A 19,448-nucleotide genomic window follows, 5' to 3' on the forward strand; every position below is an offset into this window, starting at 1 on the left:
ATAGTGTAACCTGTTGTCTCAAACATTTTATTTTGGGTGTGGCCAGTGCTTTTTTTTATTTATGAGGACACAGAACAAAAGAGTAAAATAAAAAAAGAAAGTATAATCTGCAGGGGGAAAAAACGAGCTCCTCTTACTTCTGCTGAAATACACCACTCCCACTTCAGAAACAACTGGTCAAATCAAGGAAGAATGTCTTATCAATGTCAATCATGCTTGTGTACCTGTTGCTCACAGAGGAGCTGAAAGAAATGATGGCTAAGAGAAAACAAACAAAAAAGTAAACTGAGGGGAAGGATGTCAACCAGAGAAGAATTAGGGAAATGACAACATGACAGGAACTAAATGGTTAAAATGAAAACAGAGTCCAATACCTTATAATTGCAATGGTGACACATTGATAATTTGAGTAACTGAGGTTCCAATAGAAATTGAGTCATGGATTCTGGTCCGTCACGGAAATTTGTGGCTCACATACAAAAGTGTTCAGGCTTACTTTTGTTGTAGAATTTCACCTCAATAGCAAATTAATAAATCTCACCACTAATTTAATGTAGGCATTCATATTTATTTCTGAACATACTTGTAAATGTTAGCATTCTGCTGTCGACCCTGATGCAGTATTACTGAAGTCCGTTAAAATAAATATAAAGTCAATGTCATTGTTTTTTTAATAGGTGACTTCTGAGCCCACAGAAGTTGCACTATTAAAACAAAATAACATCAACAATAAATGAGAGTCCAACTACAGATTTTTTATATATATATTTTTTTTACCTTTCCTCATAAAACCTAAATCATGCCAGCCAACCACGGGGGTAGGAAGAGGCCTATTGTGCCAAGCAGGCACACAATAATGAACATCCACAGGAAGATCCGATCAATGACCATGGCAACATACTTCCAATCCTCCTTCACCTGTGGAAAAAACAATGAAGGAGAGAAAATTTTATAAAATAAAAAAGCATGCCTACCCGAAGACAGCAATCTTATGAGATAAATGTATTTTGTTTATGAACTAGATGTTCAATCTACTTCTTTAGGACACTAGCACTGCAATATATTCTGGAGGACTATGCTGTCAGTTTAGAGACTGTCCTGCTCTATTCCCTTCCAGCAAAGTGATTTACTGAAAATTGTCAGTGTCAATCATCTCACAAGAACCTTTTCTCTGGAACTCCTGATATTGATTCTTCTCTGGAGTTTTAACACGACTTTAGGTACATTAAAAGCAGACTACTAGCTCAAGAAGCTAATAATAAATGTCTCTGAAGTGACATTTAGCCAAAAAATCATCTATTTACCTTAGAAGTAATTCTTGTTTTAGGTTTACTGTTCTTCAATTGACTATTTTTCTAGCTGTATTATGGATCTGACTTTCATCCATTTGTTAGTTATCAAATAAATTCCTTGATATTTTTTATGAATCCTCAGTGTAATCTTTGAGATTATTTTAACCCCCCAAACTAATCTTAATTCCCAGAATTGTAGAGCAGAGAATGCGTCAAATCTGCCCTTTCACAAACATTTAACTACTTTCCTAACAGACTCTTTAAATTCTCATTGACAGGCCCCATATCTCATCATTGGTTACTTTTAACTTTCTCATTGGGTGGTAAATCATATCCGATTTTTATGTCTTTTGTTAGGAAAATAGTAGAATTGCGGTGGTTACGATAAGCAATACTCACACTGAAATCAGCATCTTCAGCTCTCAGATGGTCGGCAATGTAGTGAACCCCTTGTAATGCCCGTAATACACTTGGCGAAAGTATGAAAGGTGACTCTAGCGCTGAACTGTCCTCTTTAGGCGGTGGGGAGTTAAACCTAGCTCCAGAGGGCTGTCTGTTTAATCCTGAAGCCCCATCTTGCAAGTTTTGGCTGCTCTGGGTTTTTTTCTGTTGTGGTGGAGGAGTCAACCCTGGAGGTTTCGGAGATGGGGGCCGGAAGGAGAAATATGACGTCAGCGTTCCAAGCTCCAAATCCTCATAGCAGCTTCTCTCTGGGTTTTCCAGAGTGCTCCCATCTCTCATCCAGGTATAGGAGGTACTGATGCAGTGGCTTGAGTCTATTTGCATTTGCCGCTTCTCTGCTGCTATTTGCTGCTGGAGTAGCAGCAGCCTGCGGCGCCGGCCGTCAGGCGCCGGCCTGCGCATGAACAGCCAACGTGGGATCAGGTCCAGGAACACGGAGTGGACCCAGCGGGGCATCTTGTGAGTGCTGGGTGAGCGATGGTGCACATTTAGCACAAATACTGTGATGACAATGGACAGGGTGACGAAGATCATAGTGAAGAGGAGGTACTCGCCGATGAGAGGAATGACGAGAGACGTGGAGGGTATGATCTCCGTTATGAGCAGGAGGAACACAGTGAGGGACAAAAGGACTGAGATACAAAGAGTGATCTTCTCACCGCAGTCTGAGGGCAGGTAGAAAACTAAGACGGTGAGGCATGAGATCAACAAGCAGGGAATGATGAGGTTGATTGTGTAAAATAAAGGAAGCCTTCGGATGATGAAAAAGTATGTGATGTCTGGGTAAATCTCATGGCAACAGTCGTATTTCTTTGTGTTGTATGTTCCCACAGCGTTGATGATGGCCCATTCCCCGCTCTCCCAGTAGTTGTTGAGATCCACAGTGTTTTCTATTCGCTCCAGGTCGATCTTGGCTTTGTCATAGGTCCAGGAGCCAAATTTCATTTTACAGTTCTGCTGATCGAAGGGGAAGAAAGTGACGTCGATGCTGCAGGAGCTTTTGTAGATGGCAGGCGGGACCCAACGCACTTTACCAGTGTGGAACAGGTGAGCTTTGGTCATGTGGGTCACAGCAAACTCGCCATCAGCACTGGAATAGAAAATAAATTGCAAAGCAAACTCAGCATTTCTGTGGCTTAGAGGGAAGCAAAGTTTAGGCAAAAGGGCTGCAGCACATACAAAAATCACATGGTGAAAAATTTATACTAATTTTAAACCCCATTCATTATTTTAACCATTATAATAGCTTCTGTCAAAGAGCCGCTATCATTTCATCAGTTTAATTTCACTGACAGACTGTGATTAAACAGACTCATCGGAGCAGAACTCCATCATCAACCTGCTTGATTTTAATCTGAGTGAGGTGACTTTAGGTGCTGGGACTTGAGTCTGAATGCTGGATTTTACATCTGATTTCCCATGGAGATTGTGCATTCATGAAGGCTGCTTTCATTTTAAAATGAATAAGCTTCACCAACATGCTAAAAAAAGAAGTTAATCAAATAGAGGTAAACATGTAAACAGTAATCAATTTATTATACCACTAGATGGCACTATACACATGTCATAAACCTATAAATTTGTCATTGAGTCATTCAAAATGCAATAAAAGTATTTACATTTTTAAAGCAAGCAGTTTGAATAGCCACCTTAATGATCTCCACACTTTTTACTTTTTAACAATATACATTATAACTAGATGCTATTTGTAAACAACAATATTTGATCAAAACAACTATCACAGAAATAAAAAATCTCTACAATATGTAAAAAAACAATAACTTTTAACTCACTTGTTATAGAGAACTATATCTGGGACCCATATAAGCTCCGATGGGACTCTAATGGACGTTACGTTGTCATAGTCAGACGGTCTCCAGCGAAGTTTGTAGTCATTCCACTCCTGGAGAGTCAGACAGAGATCAATGTGATCCTTGAGTTTTTATCCCTCATTTAAAGTAGAAACAATTCTTTAAAAAAAAAGAATTGTTTTTAAAGATTTTTTTTTAAAAGAATTCTTTATTGACTATAGAAACAAGTTTTCTAACCTGCTTTAACCACACATTAGTTGTCATCATTTGGTTTTTCTCATCCTAAATGGGAGAAACATTAAAGAACAAAGAACAAACAAATTGAAAGTACTTAAAGATGTATGTGTAAAGTAAAACTTTTGAAATCTAATTGAGAGACACATGAGTTCCGGTCCATTTGGTTGGATATTATGACTATAAGTGATGGAACAAATTGTCAGGGCCAGAAAGAAAGAACATCCTCTTTTTTGTACATATCCAGCGTTTTTGACATGAATTTTTTCACATTCATTCTTCCATTTGATGTTCATGTTAGATTTGTTCATGTTAAACTGTTCTAAACATTCTTACAACCAGTTTCTGATACTAGTTTCACCTTTAGACCAGTTCTTTATCATTAAATGACCAAGTAGCACAATCATTACTGAAAACACATCAGTTCTTTCCTTCTCAGATCCTGTAATCACTGATGAAAATGGCACCAAAATACTTCAACTCCTTTGCTAGATTCAGAAATATTGACTATTGATCCAGCATTTTCAAACAAAAATATTTTGCATTAAATCAACAATTTTGCTTGAGTCCTTTTACAACCAAAATTACAATCCATTCATACAACTCACCACATCAATGAGCTGGGCTATGGACAGTCCAAACTTGACTATAACCACATCAGAGATGTTTGGGACAGGTCGTGACCACTTGTTGTAACCAGAGAACAGCGTCTTGAAGAGTTCATCTTCAGCATGTGAATGGGTCTTGACATGACCAAGAACTGTGTAAAATAAGATATTTGTCCAGAACAATCTTTATTAGAATTTTACAAACACATAGAGATCATTTAGATGATTATGTTTGATCTCTGATTTCATGCTCTTGAGTGTTTTTAAGAAAATATGATCATTTACACTGTTTATTTAATAATTTTTAATTTATGCAAACATATTAAATGCTTTTGTCTTCATTGCCTTCAGTTATCTATCTGGCTGGCATCATATTGTGGCTTGTGAGAGAAAGAGCGGAAGCTGGAAACATGGAGGTCTTTCATCACAGAAGCCTGGCTAGAGTTCACCTGTGTGAGATTTAATCTCAGTTTAAATCCAGATGTCTTGGGAAGCCGTCAAGACATTGTTAGAGAACATTACGGACTATCAGCATCAAGAGAGCCAAAGAACACAAAAGACAGATCGGGATAAAGTTTTAAGGACATTTTACTCAAAATTAGGTTATAACATAAAATCCCAGGCTTTAAGCACCTTTCGGAGAATAATCTAAAAGTTGAAAGAGATTACCGAACAATTTCAAACTAACTGGAAGTACAGGCTATGAGAGCATTATGCATAGCAGCAGACAAGAGAAGAAAAATCTGAAGAAGCTGGACAGAGCCACATGTCAGGTGACAGTATCTGTTGACATAACAACTACTCTTAATGGACATCACACATCTGGATCCTAAAACAGTGGTAAAAATCAACACTTTCTAGAAATAAAGTGAGAAGAAGCTCCACTTGCAGTTTTGAAACAACCATAAAAGAGACAAATGAGAATAAAGGGGCTTGGGTCAGATGAAACCAACTATAACGTTTTGGCCTATTTGCAAATGTTGTACGTGGAGTAGAAGTTCCACTAGCTTTTTTCATTGACATTTTCACTAAGATCATCAAAAACGTCTCTGTCAACCTAAATTTACCAGTCTTACTTTTAAAAACATGATAATATTGACTTATTCAACTGGAATGAATTTTAATTGGTATCACAACATGTGCATAAAAAAGGGCATTGATGTATCTCTTGTTCACTATATTGAAAGGGATTAAAATATGAAATTCTGGGGATATTGCAATGACCATTAGTGTGCCTAAGACCTGGTACTATCCTTTTATTTTTATTCTAGCTGATTACTTTAGGAGGGGTAACAGCAGCCCTTAATTTGCAAAAAATGTCAAAAGCTACCAACTGAAGACTATTAAATTCATCATTTATTTTATTAGCTCTAAAACAAAAGCCTTAAATTGACAGTGTGACATTTTACAATGGGTCATGCACCATAACTCATTATATTTCACTTCCCAAAATGGTGATGTGTCCTTTATGTGCCTTGCTCTTCTTGTGTTCTTGATTCGGGTAAGATTTGGCATGAAGGAAAATATTGGATAGTAAGAAGTACTTTTCTTTCTTTTGTTCTTTCAAAATCTTTTGGTCAGAATCTTACTAAAATCAGGCAGATCCACATATAATCTGTTATGGTGACATTGAAGGTTCTGCTATGTTTGCAGTTTTCTATCATAGTGCATAGGATTTTGCAACTCAGTGGAGCGTGTCGCCATTACGGATCATCAAGTAGCTGCACATTCTGCAGCTACTTGATGGTGAGTTTTTGGTTCCATTATCCATTAAGGACATTTTTACCAACTGTTATTGTAAGTCAACCCTCTGCAGGGTCAATGCTGTAAAGACCTGTGGCTACATGTAAATCTGATGCAGAGATTTACTGCTAGAGCTGACATCTTGAATGGGCTTTAAACATCACAATGCAGTAAGTAGTTAATGTTTTAAAATATTATTTTCAGCATTGTTTTTTCAGACATTATTTTTTGCCACGTAATGGGTTTTTAAAATGAATAGCCAGGGTCATCTCCTGCCTCCATTTGTTTATTCTAACCTGACCAATAAGGTTGCAGCTGAGGCTTCCTGTCTGGTCTCTTGACATCCCTGGGTATCATACATCAAAGAACCTCCTGGCAGTGGAATCTTGAAATGAGATGACACCTTCAAAATCCAGCAAACTGGGCTTAGATGACTGGAGGCCAGCCAGGCCCCTTGGCCAGGTCTATAAAACACTGACCCGTTTGGAGGATCGAGTCAGCAGCTTCCTTGCCCAGAGGCACTCTTGGTGAAATTGGGCTGTCAATTGCTTTTAGTAAAGAGTTTGTAGGGGAACAACGTGGAACATTTTCTGGACAAGAAGTCAAAGAGCTGATCTTTGACTTGGCGGCCAATGAACCATCCCTAGAATGTGTATCTACTTTTTTTTTTTATTGCAGACGTGAAAAAGGAAAAAATGGGGCAGGAAGATGCGGACTTTAAATGTTTTTTTTTTTCAGGAGGAAAGTGCTATCAGGATATCCCTAGTTTGTAGCTACTACTGTATACACTTGCAAGGAAATAATCCGATGCTGGCTAGTTCAATTTGGATTTAGCGGTAGAAAAGAAAACCCTGATGTGATTGAGATAAAAGAACATAAGACACACATACGAGTTCTGTAAAAAAAAAAAAAAAATACTACGTTTTAAGAAGTAAAAACGTGTTCAACAATTCAAACAAGGTTTGTATACTTAAGGAAAAAACATTTTAAAAGAGAACGCAGTTATTGCATTGGTTTTTACTGAGTCTAGAGGTGGACGTAAGAATAATTGAAGGGCTTTTATTCGAAAATAATGTGGGAATTGCAATTCACAGGTTTCGGTTCCTAAATATTTTTTTTCCAGCTGGTCAGTGTATTAAATTCCTACTCAGTTGATACAGTACAGGAAAAAAAAAAAACAAACAAAAAAAACTGCTTACCTGTCTGACCCAGAAGTAGCGTCCAGACGACGATCGTCCCTTTCAGGAACAGGTGGTTGTGAATCATTTTGTGCTCTGTTAGAAAAAATAAGTCCAACTTGATCAGAGAGGAAAGCGCAGCAGGGACGATCCGTCAGAGTCTTCTCCGTGAGAAGAGCATGTGTCATCTTCGCAGCTGGGAGGCATATCAGAAAAACTGCACAACTGCTTCTACATCAGAGGGAGACGAGAGTGGGAAAAGTGCTCCGACCAACTACTGTACCGCTGTTCAGCATTGGTAAATGTCTCTTTGGTCACCACTGAAATGTGCTTCTGTTGTGGTTTAAATCTGCTAATTTAACAACTTAAGTATAGGAAAATGTTGTCCAGGCTTGCGTAGGTGCCACATCCAAACCATTGCGCATTTTTACGCACGTTCCCAAGCTGTTATCCTTTTGCTATTTCGAATGATTTTAATCTGGAGAGTGGATCTAACCATTACGGAACATGCGCCTTTATCTGGTAGAACACCTCCGGTAGTCCCTCCTCCTATTTCTCTTCCTTCTCATCTGCCTCTCTTTTCTCTCTCTTCCTCTTTCTCTTTCTCAATATGATTGCCACAAACCTTAGATGTAAAGGCAACTGAAACACCACATTTAAATCTAAGCACATTAGAAAGTGTTAAATTGTAGTTTTATGTCAAATATTTGCACAATTCTTTCAAGCGTTTTTCACTTAAAGAATCAGCTCACTCAGGTCAACTCAACTGGGATATTTCTGTGGAGAGCAGCTAGAGGGCAGACTAAGTGAATAAATATACTTGGATATGTTTAAGTTTTCCCAACGTGAGGATGAACACAGAAGCTGCGTAATACCATTGAATAATGAAAAAATATTTTATTGGAACAAGCATGCATTGTTAAATGAATAACATACTCTTTCTGAGAATCAGGAGAAACAGTTTCACAATTGGTTCTTCCGGGGCGAAACAATTTGAAAGATTAATCAGAGGTAAATTTGAGTTACACCATTTAAAAAATACTAATACGCTTTGACCTAAAAATCATTACATTACATGATTAAAAATCATTACATGATTAATCCTGAAGATAGTCATTCATCCCTATTTTGCAGTCTCTAACAGATTTTCTTTCCAATTTGCCCTGTACTTATTCCCATCAGCTCTTTAGTTTGCCTCTTCTACTGAAGAAACGCACAAATGACCCATGGCTCCTCTAAGTTTCACCAAGAAAACTTGGGTGATCTAATAGCATTTTGTAGAGTCAAATAGCTTGATTTTGGTTTCATCTGACCAGAGCACCTTCTTCAACAAATGTATGCAACATTTTCTAGATTCATACTTGTAAAACAAAAGGAAACAAGTTATATATTTCTTGATTTATTATAAACTTCCACAAAAGTTTTGTGGTTTTTGTTTCTGTAGTTGTAGGCAGGGCGAGAAGTCGAAGTATTTGTAGAAAGGTCGGCAGACCATCACAGGATTTTCCAGCAGGAAAATACAATCTGTCACAAATCTCCTCAACTGGTTTGGGTCCAATTTGGTCTTGGAAAATTGGACCCAATAAACTATCAAGTGAGCGTAGTTTACTTTTTAAATGTTGAAAACATATTTTATGAACAGTCTTCTCCTTCTAAATGTTTATTAAGTCATTATGCTGGCTTTCCTAAAGATTCTTCTAGTTTGCTTTACAAATGTTAAATTTGCTCCACAGATTGTTGCCATTTATTTCATAAACAATTCCTGAATTAAAGATAATATTTAACAAGACTAGCTTTTATGACTTACCCTATGAGGGGTGATTTGTTTAAACCATCATTTCCCAACTTGTAGCAATTTCTTTAGCATTTCTTTTCCTGCTAACAATAGACATTGTTGCATCGCAGTAATAAAAACACACAAAATATCTAGGTCTGTAGGTGTTTGCACATAACAGTTTGCCAACCTTTATTCACATATTTATTATTATGCAACTGGAAACTGACATTTGAACACTTTCGAAACTTTGTTCATCAATTTTCTATTAGTGGATTCTGGCAATGTCTTTCAGCTGCCGTGTAAATGAAACATGAAGGGCTTGGGATGACCTCTCCAACCTGCTGGCAATGTCCGCTGCAACACGAAGCATCTCTTCAAAGACCACAGACTCTTCTCTTACTCTGCGGCAGAATTTGAAAAAAGAAAAGAATAGAAAACAGGTTTCAGGAGGAAAGATAAGAACAGAAGAGGCAAATGAAGGAATGCCTATTGACCTACTGTTCATTTCCCTGGGGGTAAATTATGATTGATGTTTTCATAATGGAAAAGACAGACTCAGAAAATGATAGCTGTGCTGAAACAAAGTGCAACTTGTTTTACATTTTATGATACCTCTGGAGGCTTTAAAAATGATCCAAATCTAACATTAGGTACACAAACAACAGTCAGTCATATTCTATGACATATCATTATCTGTGTGGGATAAATTAAGCTCACCAAATGATTCTTTTAATTGTAGGAGTAAATTGTGAGGCCTGACATATTTAATGTTTTTTTTTTTTTACCTATCAGTTAAATTTTTAACCAAATTTTTGGGGAGAAATTTCTTGCACATTCATCTTGATTAAGCATATCGAGGTTTATAGACAACTGCTTTTGATCAGCACTCTCATAGTTCCACCACAGCATCTCTTTTTGATTAAGCACTGAACTTTAATTAGGCCATTTACAAACACTTTGAATATTTTTAATTTTTAACTCAATAATTAACTAAGTTTGGGAAAAGTGTTGTCTGTCAGACAGACGGTCTCTCCAATGCTTAAAAATGTCTGTCTACAGCAGCAAGATTCATCTGTCCAGTGGGTTTCTACATTAGCCCAAAGCACAATACCTCCACTGATACACATTTTTTGCACTGATATGCTTTGCTTGGTTTATCCTAAACAAGATAGTCAAAACTTTGACACAAATACATGTTTATGGTAAAAATAATAAATAATGTTTGATGACATGCTAAGTCTCCTCTTTTTATCGTTAGTCTGTAACTTTAACCAATACTCACTTCTCCATCCCAGCGAAGCCATCTCCCTCCAGCTGTTTTCTCAAACCTTCTTCAGCTTTCTCTAATTCCTCATTACAGCCTTTATGGTCTTCCTGGATACTGATGATGTTTTCTTTAATTATATCTTCATATTTCTGATCTCCCAGCTCTGCCCCCACAAACTGTTTCAAGTTCTCCACCACCGCCTTGTTGGCGTGTTGAATCGTCCGCAGGTAGTCCAGCTCCTGTCGCCGGGCCTTCTGCTTTTGAGCTGAAGCAGTGGCTGTAGTGCTGAAGTGGACAGAGCACTTATCTGGTTGGGGTTCAAATTGGAGCGAGGGGGGCGCTGATGACGGGGTTAAGAGATGGTTGTTTTTCACACTCGCAGGCTCGTCACCAACAGCCTCCAATGTATCATTGGTGGCCATTAAGCCAGGAAAGATGTCAAAGCCTGAACCCCAGTCGCCATCTCCGCTTTGGCCAAATATCAGGGTTGCCAAGGACATCCAGGCCAAGATGAGCTTCATCCAAAACTGCCACATGGTAGCCTGAGCAGAGAAAGGTGAGTGATTGTGAATTTCATGAAAAGATGTGAAGATTTCTAAGCTTTTTCAAGATACTAATTAGAGGATATGGTTTGGGTTCAAGGTATGCTGTTAAAGCTTAATTTTGCAACTTTCAGATGGACGACCATCTAAACTGCACGAACATCCAGCATGCGGAGGAGACGCAAGTGTGACGTTTGTTCATTTCAAGTAGGTAATGGGACTTTTGAAAAGCTCTGTAAATAAGATGAATTTATGGCTGGAAGCAACTTGAAAATATAAAGTAGAGTACTTGTTCACAATCACTGGCTCTGATGTTTTGGTTGTTTTTTTCAGCTGTCACTTTTAAGCGCTCTACACTTTACATGTGTTCCATCAGCAGAGCTCGTACTCCAATTTACATGTTTTCAGTTCAACTTTTTGTATCTTCAGCTCTGTGCAAATGGCAATATTGTTTGTTCAAAATCACTTTCTCAAGACGTTATGATACTGAAATATTTCCAGAAATGTTCGTCTTATTTATATTCTTTTCCACAAATCAGCTGAGAATTACATGTGGCTGTGACTCCTCTCTAATACTGACAAGGTTCATAAATCTGACTCTCTGAATGTCACACTGCATATTTTAGCAGCAATCATATTTTTCTATGTAAAATTTATCAGGCAACCTGTTTTCGGTTGAACTTTTGTTAAATGCCACATGCAGATTATAAAATAATATATACACAGTGTGTCTTATTTTGCTACATACAGGTTGCTGCTATCTGAGTGACTTCTATTTAATAGAAAGACTTGCTTTACTGTAGAGACTTTTACTACGGGTAAGTGAATCTATCCATCTACCAATTAAATTCAGTTTACTATACAAGTAATTTTATCTGCACAAACAAATTTTCTTTCTTTTTGTTTGAGATCTCTAAATGTGCAGAGCTGGTAGAGGAATATCACAAAATCCTTCCGGCTTTCACTGCAGCAGAGGGTTAAGCTACAGGGTCGATTTGAACTAAATACAACAAATGCAACAATTTTCCTCTCTCTCTACAACTGCACACTATTTTAATCAATAATATAAAGTCTCATTGTCTATACTCGCCTATACCTACATGGTCACATGTGCCTATCTACAATAGTCTCTGCCTTAGAGGCATGGATACAACCTGGACATGCAGTCAGTCCATCGCATGGTACCCCAAAGGCACAGGACAAACAACCACAAACACACACTTGTTGCTAAGCGCATTTGACCTATATATTTGGACTATGGGAACAAGCCAGAGTACCCATAGAGAACTGCCGCATGCATGGCCAGAAAATGCAAACTCCATTGAGAAAGATCTGGAATGAAGACAAGTTTCTTTTTTCTGCAAGGCAGCAGTTTTAACAACTGGGCCACCATGCAGCCCCTTCAAAATATGTGCATGAAATCTCAAATGCATTTTGGAAACCTCAGAATATTACAATTTTACTGTAAATGGATGCGACAGCAGTTATTGTGTCTCTCTATTTCTGTTGTGAGAAGTAAAATAGGCTAAATTTAGTCTTTCAGTGGATTTATAGGATTGTTATATAAAACGCTATTGCACAAAACTGTGCCGCCTGAGCTGTGGAGTAGTAATAAGCTTTTCACATTCTGTGGCTAGACTATGTGGTGACTTGTGTCACGCCAAGGCTGTGAAAGCTGAAACTTCTCCTTACAGTAGAGTTTCTGTTATTTCCAGTGGTTTTCTAAGGATCTTTCTTGTGAATGTGAATTCAGGAAGTCCTTTTTTGTATTTCTGGGTACAAAAAGAAACAATCCGGTTTTTTTTGTTTTTTTTTTTCAAACTATAGTTTTTGATTAACTTATGTGGCTATCTAGGTTTCTCACTTCAGCATCTGGAAATGGAAAATATTTAAAGGCATCCCCCATAAACTGCATAACAGGGATCTTTCTGCTGTCAGATCGCATTCGGATTTGGCTCAAAACTTGTTAAACTTCTCAAAGCTGAGAGGAAAGTCTGGTTAGTTATTATCTATCAGTACTTGTTCTGAAATCTGCTGAAACAAACATAATAAAATTGAGGGCTTATTTTAAGACAACTTGTGGTGTGGAAAGACACCCAGTCACCCATAAAACAACCGAGGGTTCAGTCTGCGTTTAAATGGCAACTTCAATTAAGTTGCAGTGGTTTTTGTAGAAATATGCTCAAATAGGATTACTTTGGGACAATGAGGTATATATCCTGGTATCAGAGTTATGCTTTTTTGCGTATGTATATGGTTACAGTTGGGATGACCTGACATGTAAAATAAAGGCAGATTTAATGAGTTTTCCAGATGTGTTCCAAGTCGATCACAGCATGTGTTACATCTGCTGCTTCATTTGCTTCATTCAGTCTGCATATACTTTGTTATTTTGAGCATTAAAACCAATTAGCCGACTACAGACCGAAAAATGGCACATTTATTTATAAATTAAATGGGAAACCTGTCACAAAGTGGGAGCACTTTATGTCCCCTAACTATGGTGATGCAAAAACTTTTTATTGCTACCAACTTTGACCACGCTTGTTTCAGCACCACTAAAACAAATCCCTGTTGGTCCACCGTGATAACACTGGTCTTATGACTGAAAGTAATAAGATAAAAAATGTAATTTGTCTGTTTAGAAAAGACGTGAATTTGTTTTGCTAACGCCCTGCACATTCCTCAGTGTATCACAGACTTGCAGCAACAGTGGTCTTTCTCATTGAAAAATGCCTTGAAAGTTAAGATGCAGACGGTTAGGTACAAACTGTGCTTGTGTTGGACTGCAGTATGTAGTCACATTTTTCTTGGCTTCACTGCAAAGGATTCGTCACAGGGAAGTGACTTTTATGGGCTGACTTTTCTCTTGGCTTAAAGCGTTTCAACAAAGGGAAAGCAATGAGTTTGCCAAACCCTTTAATGCTTCACCTAAATCTTTATATACAACACTGAGCAAGTCTGATTAAGTGTTTAAATCCCATAATAGAACTAGAAATAGAAAAGTTTGTTCTAAAAAATGTAAACATTGTTCAAGTTGTATAAAAAAGATGCAAATCTTTTTCTTCTCACCAACTTTTAGTGTCAGAGTTAGCTCCCTTAGCCAGGAATCAATTCAACTTGAGACATTTTAGCTGTTTTTTCAAGTATTTTGAAGTTAAGAGGTTCCCTTTAGTGACCCTTTCACAAGCTTCCCACATTGCGCTTTTGTAACTGAATGAGGTTTGTTGGTTACCTTTAAAGTTAGGATGATTTTTTCAGGTTTGTAAGCATCTTAATTTTTTTTTTCATACAAAAAAAAAACTGATTTTCTTCATACAAATCAGTTTGGTTGTTATGGCCAAACTCTTGAATTTTAGCTTTAACAGACCGCAGGACATATCTTCAAAAATTAAGGCCTCTGTTCATTTTTCAACTTTTTTTTCTGCTTTTTATCTTGATTTTTGAGGATTTTTTTTTCTCTTGCAGAGAAGCTCTTCGGCATGGTTCTGTACAGGTCTTGATTCACTGTGGACAATGGGACTCTCTTACCTGGTCCACCAAGCACTGGTACACGTTTTGTAGGGTTAGTTTCAAATACTGTGTGTGAAAATCTGGTTTAAAACCCTGAATGCAGCGAAATAGACATATCTCTTTTCTGAAAACAAGGCATCAATATGAAATGATTCTGTAATTTGCAGAAATGCTTTTGGTGAGTCTCCTTTTATTAATCCCTGAAATGTAGATGTGGATGCTCTTGGCTGCACATATCCTTCTCTTTCAGTCCAGGTTTAGGAGCAAATCTGAGCGTTTGTTGGGTGGACGCCATTCAGCTTCATGGGCCCCCCTGTCAAAGCTTGACCAGGTGTGTTTTACAGCTGTCAAAATACACTTACGTCAGCGGCACCATGACAAGAAAGGCTCTGGTAGCAAGGCGGTGCCAAAAAGAAGTTGATAGTTTTTTCTGCTTAACACAAATAGGAGTGAATGGGTTTAAATGTTAAATAGCAAAAGAAAGACCAATGTTACATAAACTTGTAAACATATAATATGTTTAACATCTTCATGGTCTGGTCAAGTCATGCATACATATTTCTCTGTTTTCAGTAAAAATATTTTTTAATTTCTCCTTTAGAATACGAGGACAAAATTCTTAAAGGAAAGATATGAATTTTCTTTATATCTGATAAAAAATGCCTAAAGTTGGATTAGGTTCTTTGCTTGTCTCTACAGCAACTACATTAGGGAATAGCTAATGTATTTGTGTAAGATTAATTGCTGTCCTAAAGACCTTTTTCTTAGTTCAGCTCTCATCTGGAGTTGCATTTCCTCATAATTTTTTTGGTTGTCTTAAGTTTGAAAACACTGATGTTTTCTAACCCCATCAAACTTGTTCTAGGACAAATAAACCAGAAATACATTATTACCGGTACTTAAAATTGGAAATTAAAGCTTATTGCGATCCAAATTGTATGTTAGTGATATGGTACCTTATTTCTCCCGGTTATTTATTAATAAACATCAACATGTGTCTCCAGAAAATGCATTTACTTTAACATCTTATAAGTTTGTGTAAATGATGTAAGCCTCTTAAACTTAGCTGAAGAATGTGTGAGGGAAAAACCTGAGTGTACTCATAAAGTATCATTCAGTCCATACATCAGACTTACCTACCTCCAGTAATTTTTGCACCTCTGGATTCTTCCACTTCTGCTCTTTTAGTCCACTGGATCCACTCAGAACTTCAAGAGTACCATTTACAAGCAGAAAGAAGAAGTAACACAGCTCTTCCCTTCATGTCAGAGAAAGAAAAATGCAGACACACGCAAACGCAATTAGAGTAAGTCTGGAGAGTCTGGTCGACTGTGTGCCTCTGCATGTCTGCTGGGAGGAGTTTTATAAGGAAGGGGAATGTTTTCAAAAAAGGCTAAAACTGAGTTATTTCTTTTTCTCTGCGATGGGTACAGAGACTGGAAGTAGGGAGGGGAAAGAATGGGCTTAATTTACTTCACATATGGGGATTATGGAAAGTAGGCATGTGGGCTTGATAGCACAATGGAAACTTCTAGAGATCTGCATAATAAATTTTCATCGTGTTTTTCCTTAAACCCATGCTAATTATGTGCAGGTCTGAGTTTCTTGTGGCATATTCAAAAGTCTTACTTTCTCTTGCAAATTATATCTCTTCATAACTCCAGTCCAAAAACTTTTCTGTTCATGTTAACAGAAAAAAAAAAGCTTTTGTGGCTCTTTCATATGACGTAGCATAAAAATCTAAGTGCCATCAGGGCAGAAAAGATTACAAAGCTATGTTAGGGTTGGAATGACAGACTTTATAAAAGAAATATAAAACAATATCAATTTGATTGGTATTGTCGACTTAGAAATTCCCTAAAACATCCATCTTCTTCTGCCTATCTGCGACTGGATTGTAAGGATTAGTTCCATAAACGAAACCCAGAAATCTTAATTTATTGGGAATCCCAAGGCATTCACAGGTTAGAAGAACTACATAGTCCCTCCAGCTAAAGTGCTGGGTCTGCCTCAGGGTTACCCACCAGTGGGACGTGGGCAGAAAACCACTAAAGTGAGGCTCTCTGGGGGCTTCCTGATTCAACATGAACCATTTCATCTGACACCTTGGAGGAGCAGCAAGTACATTAAACTCCACCCAGATGAGCTCCTCATCTTACCTCTAAGGTTGTCCAACCATTCCAAGGAAGAAATTGATCTGAACTGTTTGTGTCTAGAGCCTTGTCCTTTCAATTATGATCAATATCTAAAGGCTGGACTGGTAGCTCAAGATCTTTATTTTTTTTACTTGGTGCATTCATCTCTATAGACTAGCCTGAAGCAGCAGTTAGATTTATTTTTATTTGAAAATAAATGCACCAAATAAAGCAAATAAAGGAAGATCTCAAATTATTTTAAAGCTTTTCATACACCTACTTTACTTGGGGCATCAACACGAGTGTGGGGTGCTGTTTGTGAGATAGAAAGAGATGAATTCAGGGTTTAGTTCTGTTAAAGAATTAAAGTATCTTGAATCTGAATCACAACTGGTATAAAGCAGGAAGAATACTGGAGTCGTGTCTGTTTCAAACAGTAAAAGTCTAATTTCAGCTTTGATAGTGAGCTCTGGGAAGTGACCAAAAGGAATGGGATTTGGAGTAAAACCATAATTAATCTCAGAAGAGTGGCTATAAGCTCATCCTACAAGAAAGGCAGGAAAGCTTATCAGTTTAGAAAATGTTTTATGTTAGTTTGCTCCTCGGTAATAAAATGGTTCCATTAACTTTTTTCCATCTTTGTTTCTCTTTTCTAAATTGATTCTATCACATAGGTAGATGGCCTTTTGGTGAATTTCCATATGTGCAGCTATTCACTTGTCATTTCATTGAAATAACACAAAATGTAGCAGCTACTTTTAACAGCATAGGGAAGATTTGCTGCTGTGCCTCTGAAATACATGAAGATCGATGTGCAGAATCAATCATCCCATTAAACCAGCATTCAATACTTGAATTTCTGTAGCAGTTTTATGGTAAATATGCCAGCATGTATTACAAATTTAAGGTGAGGATGACTTGAGAGGCAGATTCCTGTTTTTAATTTGCACATTTACCAGGACACATTTGCTCTGCAAAAAGGTTGCGTTAATGAAATATGAACACATGTTTTCATGATCTTCAGCCTTTTGGATTATATATGGATGCTCAAGTGTGAACATGTATGTGTTCATATGTATGCGTGTATGCATTTGTGCGAGTGTTTGTTAGTTTATCACCTGGAGTTGCAAAACTGTTTTAGTGGAGAGGAGAGTAGAAACCCTGCGCCGCTCAGCTGCTTCTGTCGCAGACGCAGGTTGACAGATACCAGGCATCCACACAAAGCAGCCATGCAGCTGAAACAGAGGCAGGTACGTAGAACGTTTTTTGTTGGCAGCTTATAAAAATATCTTATTTTTTGTTTTATGATTAGGGGGCCTTGTGTTTTTTTGTGGGAGATTTCCACCTTGCACTTCAAAACTAGACCATTTTGCAACCTTCTGTTAAATAAAAAACATGAAGTTATGTCCATGTGAAGGAAAGGAGTTTTAACTTATGATTTTCCACTGATTAATTTTTTCAAATAAGAAATTAAATGGATTAATGTCAGATTTTATAGTCTCTTCTTTTGGAGAATTTTGAAAGAAATGACTTACATTGAGGTTAATATACCTTTAAATAATTCGGGAAAGCCTATACATTTTAGTGTCATGGCTTCCTAAGCTTTTGGAATATTATGGCTGTGTCCTTGTGTAACTTTATGAAAAAGGTTAAGAGAAATGTAATCTTTTTCATAAAGTCAAATGAACATGCTGAGCTGATCTGGTCAAATAACGATAATTATGCAAATATAAACTGCATGTCTAGATATCATACTCTTTGCATTTGTAATGTATGAAATGTATGCATCAGAAGCCATAGTGAAGATGCTGCCTAATATTATTGTACAGATTTGGGCTGAAGGGCCACTCAGTGAGTAAGAAGCCATTATTTCCAAAGCAACATTAAAAGTCAGATTCCAGTTAACAAATAAGCTCATGGACAAAGACCTTGATGTTTGGAGAATGTTATCTGACAATATTACATTTGGAGGACAAAGAAGGAGACTAGCAAGCCTGGTAACACTATCCTAACGGTAAAGTTGAGGGTTGTGTGGGTATTTTTATGCAGGAGGGAGTGTTGCACTTCACAAAACAGATGGTGTCACAGGGAAATGGCATCTCTAGACATCAGCCAGGGTTTTGGGAGAATTCCAGCGAGAAGCTTGGGGAAGGATCCTCAAAATGCTTGACCTAAGTCAATTATTTAAAATTCTACCAATAAAAATTGTACAATTTAGAGATAGTTGGAAATGATAGCCTCTCTCCTTCTTTAGAGATTAAGCAAATAGAAATAACTTTGATAATACAAACTGGCCATATGTCTCAGGTCAGATATATATAAAAAAAAAAAGTAAATACAGCATGTGACATAAACTCAGCTTCACCAGACATAAACTAAACATTACACTGACATGCCTTTCTTTCTGTTGAACTACACATACACTTGGTTATTGTTTACGAAACATCAAAAATAAATCCTAACCCACCACCTAATCCTCACTCTGCAGGAGACCAGATGTTCTTTGTCAAACATCAGACTATTAAATGTCCTCAGCCGTCTGTAGACCTCCATGTACCAGGTCCAAGATATTTTACTCAAGACATAATGAGGGCAACGCATGGAGGAGATGGAGTATTTGTCTTCACTGCAACATGTATTTTTTAAGTGACTCAAAAATCATTTCAACTTCTGATAAGTGATACGTATTGGCAGTGAAATGAAGAGCTTTGATTATATTTGTAGGGAAATGACATCACAGTCATTTATATACATTACAAAAACAGTGACTGTGAATATATCAACCAAGAGAACATGAGAGCTTTTTTCTAATTGACGAGCACCTTGTGCACCCTCAGGGCTGCTCTTAACCAAGGCAAGGACTCCGTCATCTTCCAACCTTCTTAT

At 37.4% G+C, this 19,448-nt stretch overlaps 2 protein-coding genes across 3 annotated transcripts; both read right to left on the reverse strand.

Annotated features, from left to right (window-relative positions):
- Positions 1-29: 29 nt before the first annotated feature.
- Positions 30-7,795, reverse strand: chrna2b (cholinergic receptor, nicotinic, alpha 2b (neuronal)). Its single transcript, XM_044106356.1, has 6 exons — positions 7,350-7,795; positions 4,408-4,559; positions 3,803-3,847; positions 3,548-3,657; positions 1,692-2,844; positions 30-918 (listed from the first exon to the last, which is right to left on the reverse strand). The coding sequence occupies exons 1-6, from the start codon at positions 7,414-7,416 to the stop codon at positions 793-795; spliced, it is 1,653 nt and encodes a 550-aa protein (XP_043962291.1). The 5' UTR covers positions 7,417-7,795; the 3' UTR covers positions 30-792.
- Positions 7,796-8,205: 410 nt separating this feature from the next.
- si:ch211-142k18.1 lies at positions 8,206-15,780 on the reverse strand. 2 transcript variants are annotated; one of them, XM_044106357.1, is made up of 3 exons: positions 15,568-15,780; positions 10,388-10,914; positions 8,206-9,506 (listed from the first exon to the last, which is right to left on the reverse strand). In XM_044106357.1, the coding sequence occupies exons 2-3, from the start codon at positions 10,906-10,908 to the stop codon at positions 9,371-9,373; spliced, it is 657 nt and encodes a 218-aa protein (XP_043962292.1). In that variant the 5' UTR covers positions 10,909-10,914; positions 15,568-15,780; the 3' UTR covers positions 8,206-9,370. The 2 variants fall into 2 exon arrangements, with proteins under 2 accessions (XP_043962292.1, XP_043962294.1); XM_044106359.1 differs by having other exon boundaries at positions 15,564-15,755.
- Between the last annotated feature and the right edge of the window lie 3,668 nt (positions 15,781-19,448).

The sequence above is a fragment of the Gambusia affinis genome, linkage group LG22 (assembly GCF_019740435.1).
Source record: "Gambusia affinis linkage group LG22, SWU_Gaff_1.0, whole genome shotgun sequence".
In the NCBI taxonomy this organism is placed as follows: Eukaryota; Metazoa; Chordata; class Actinopteri; order Cyprinodontiformes; family Poeciliidae; genus Gambusia; species Gambusia affinis.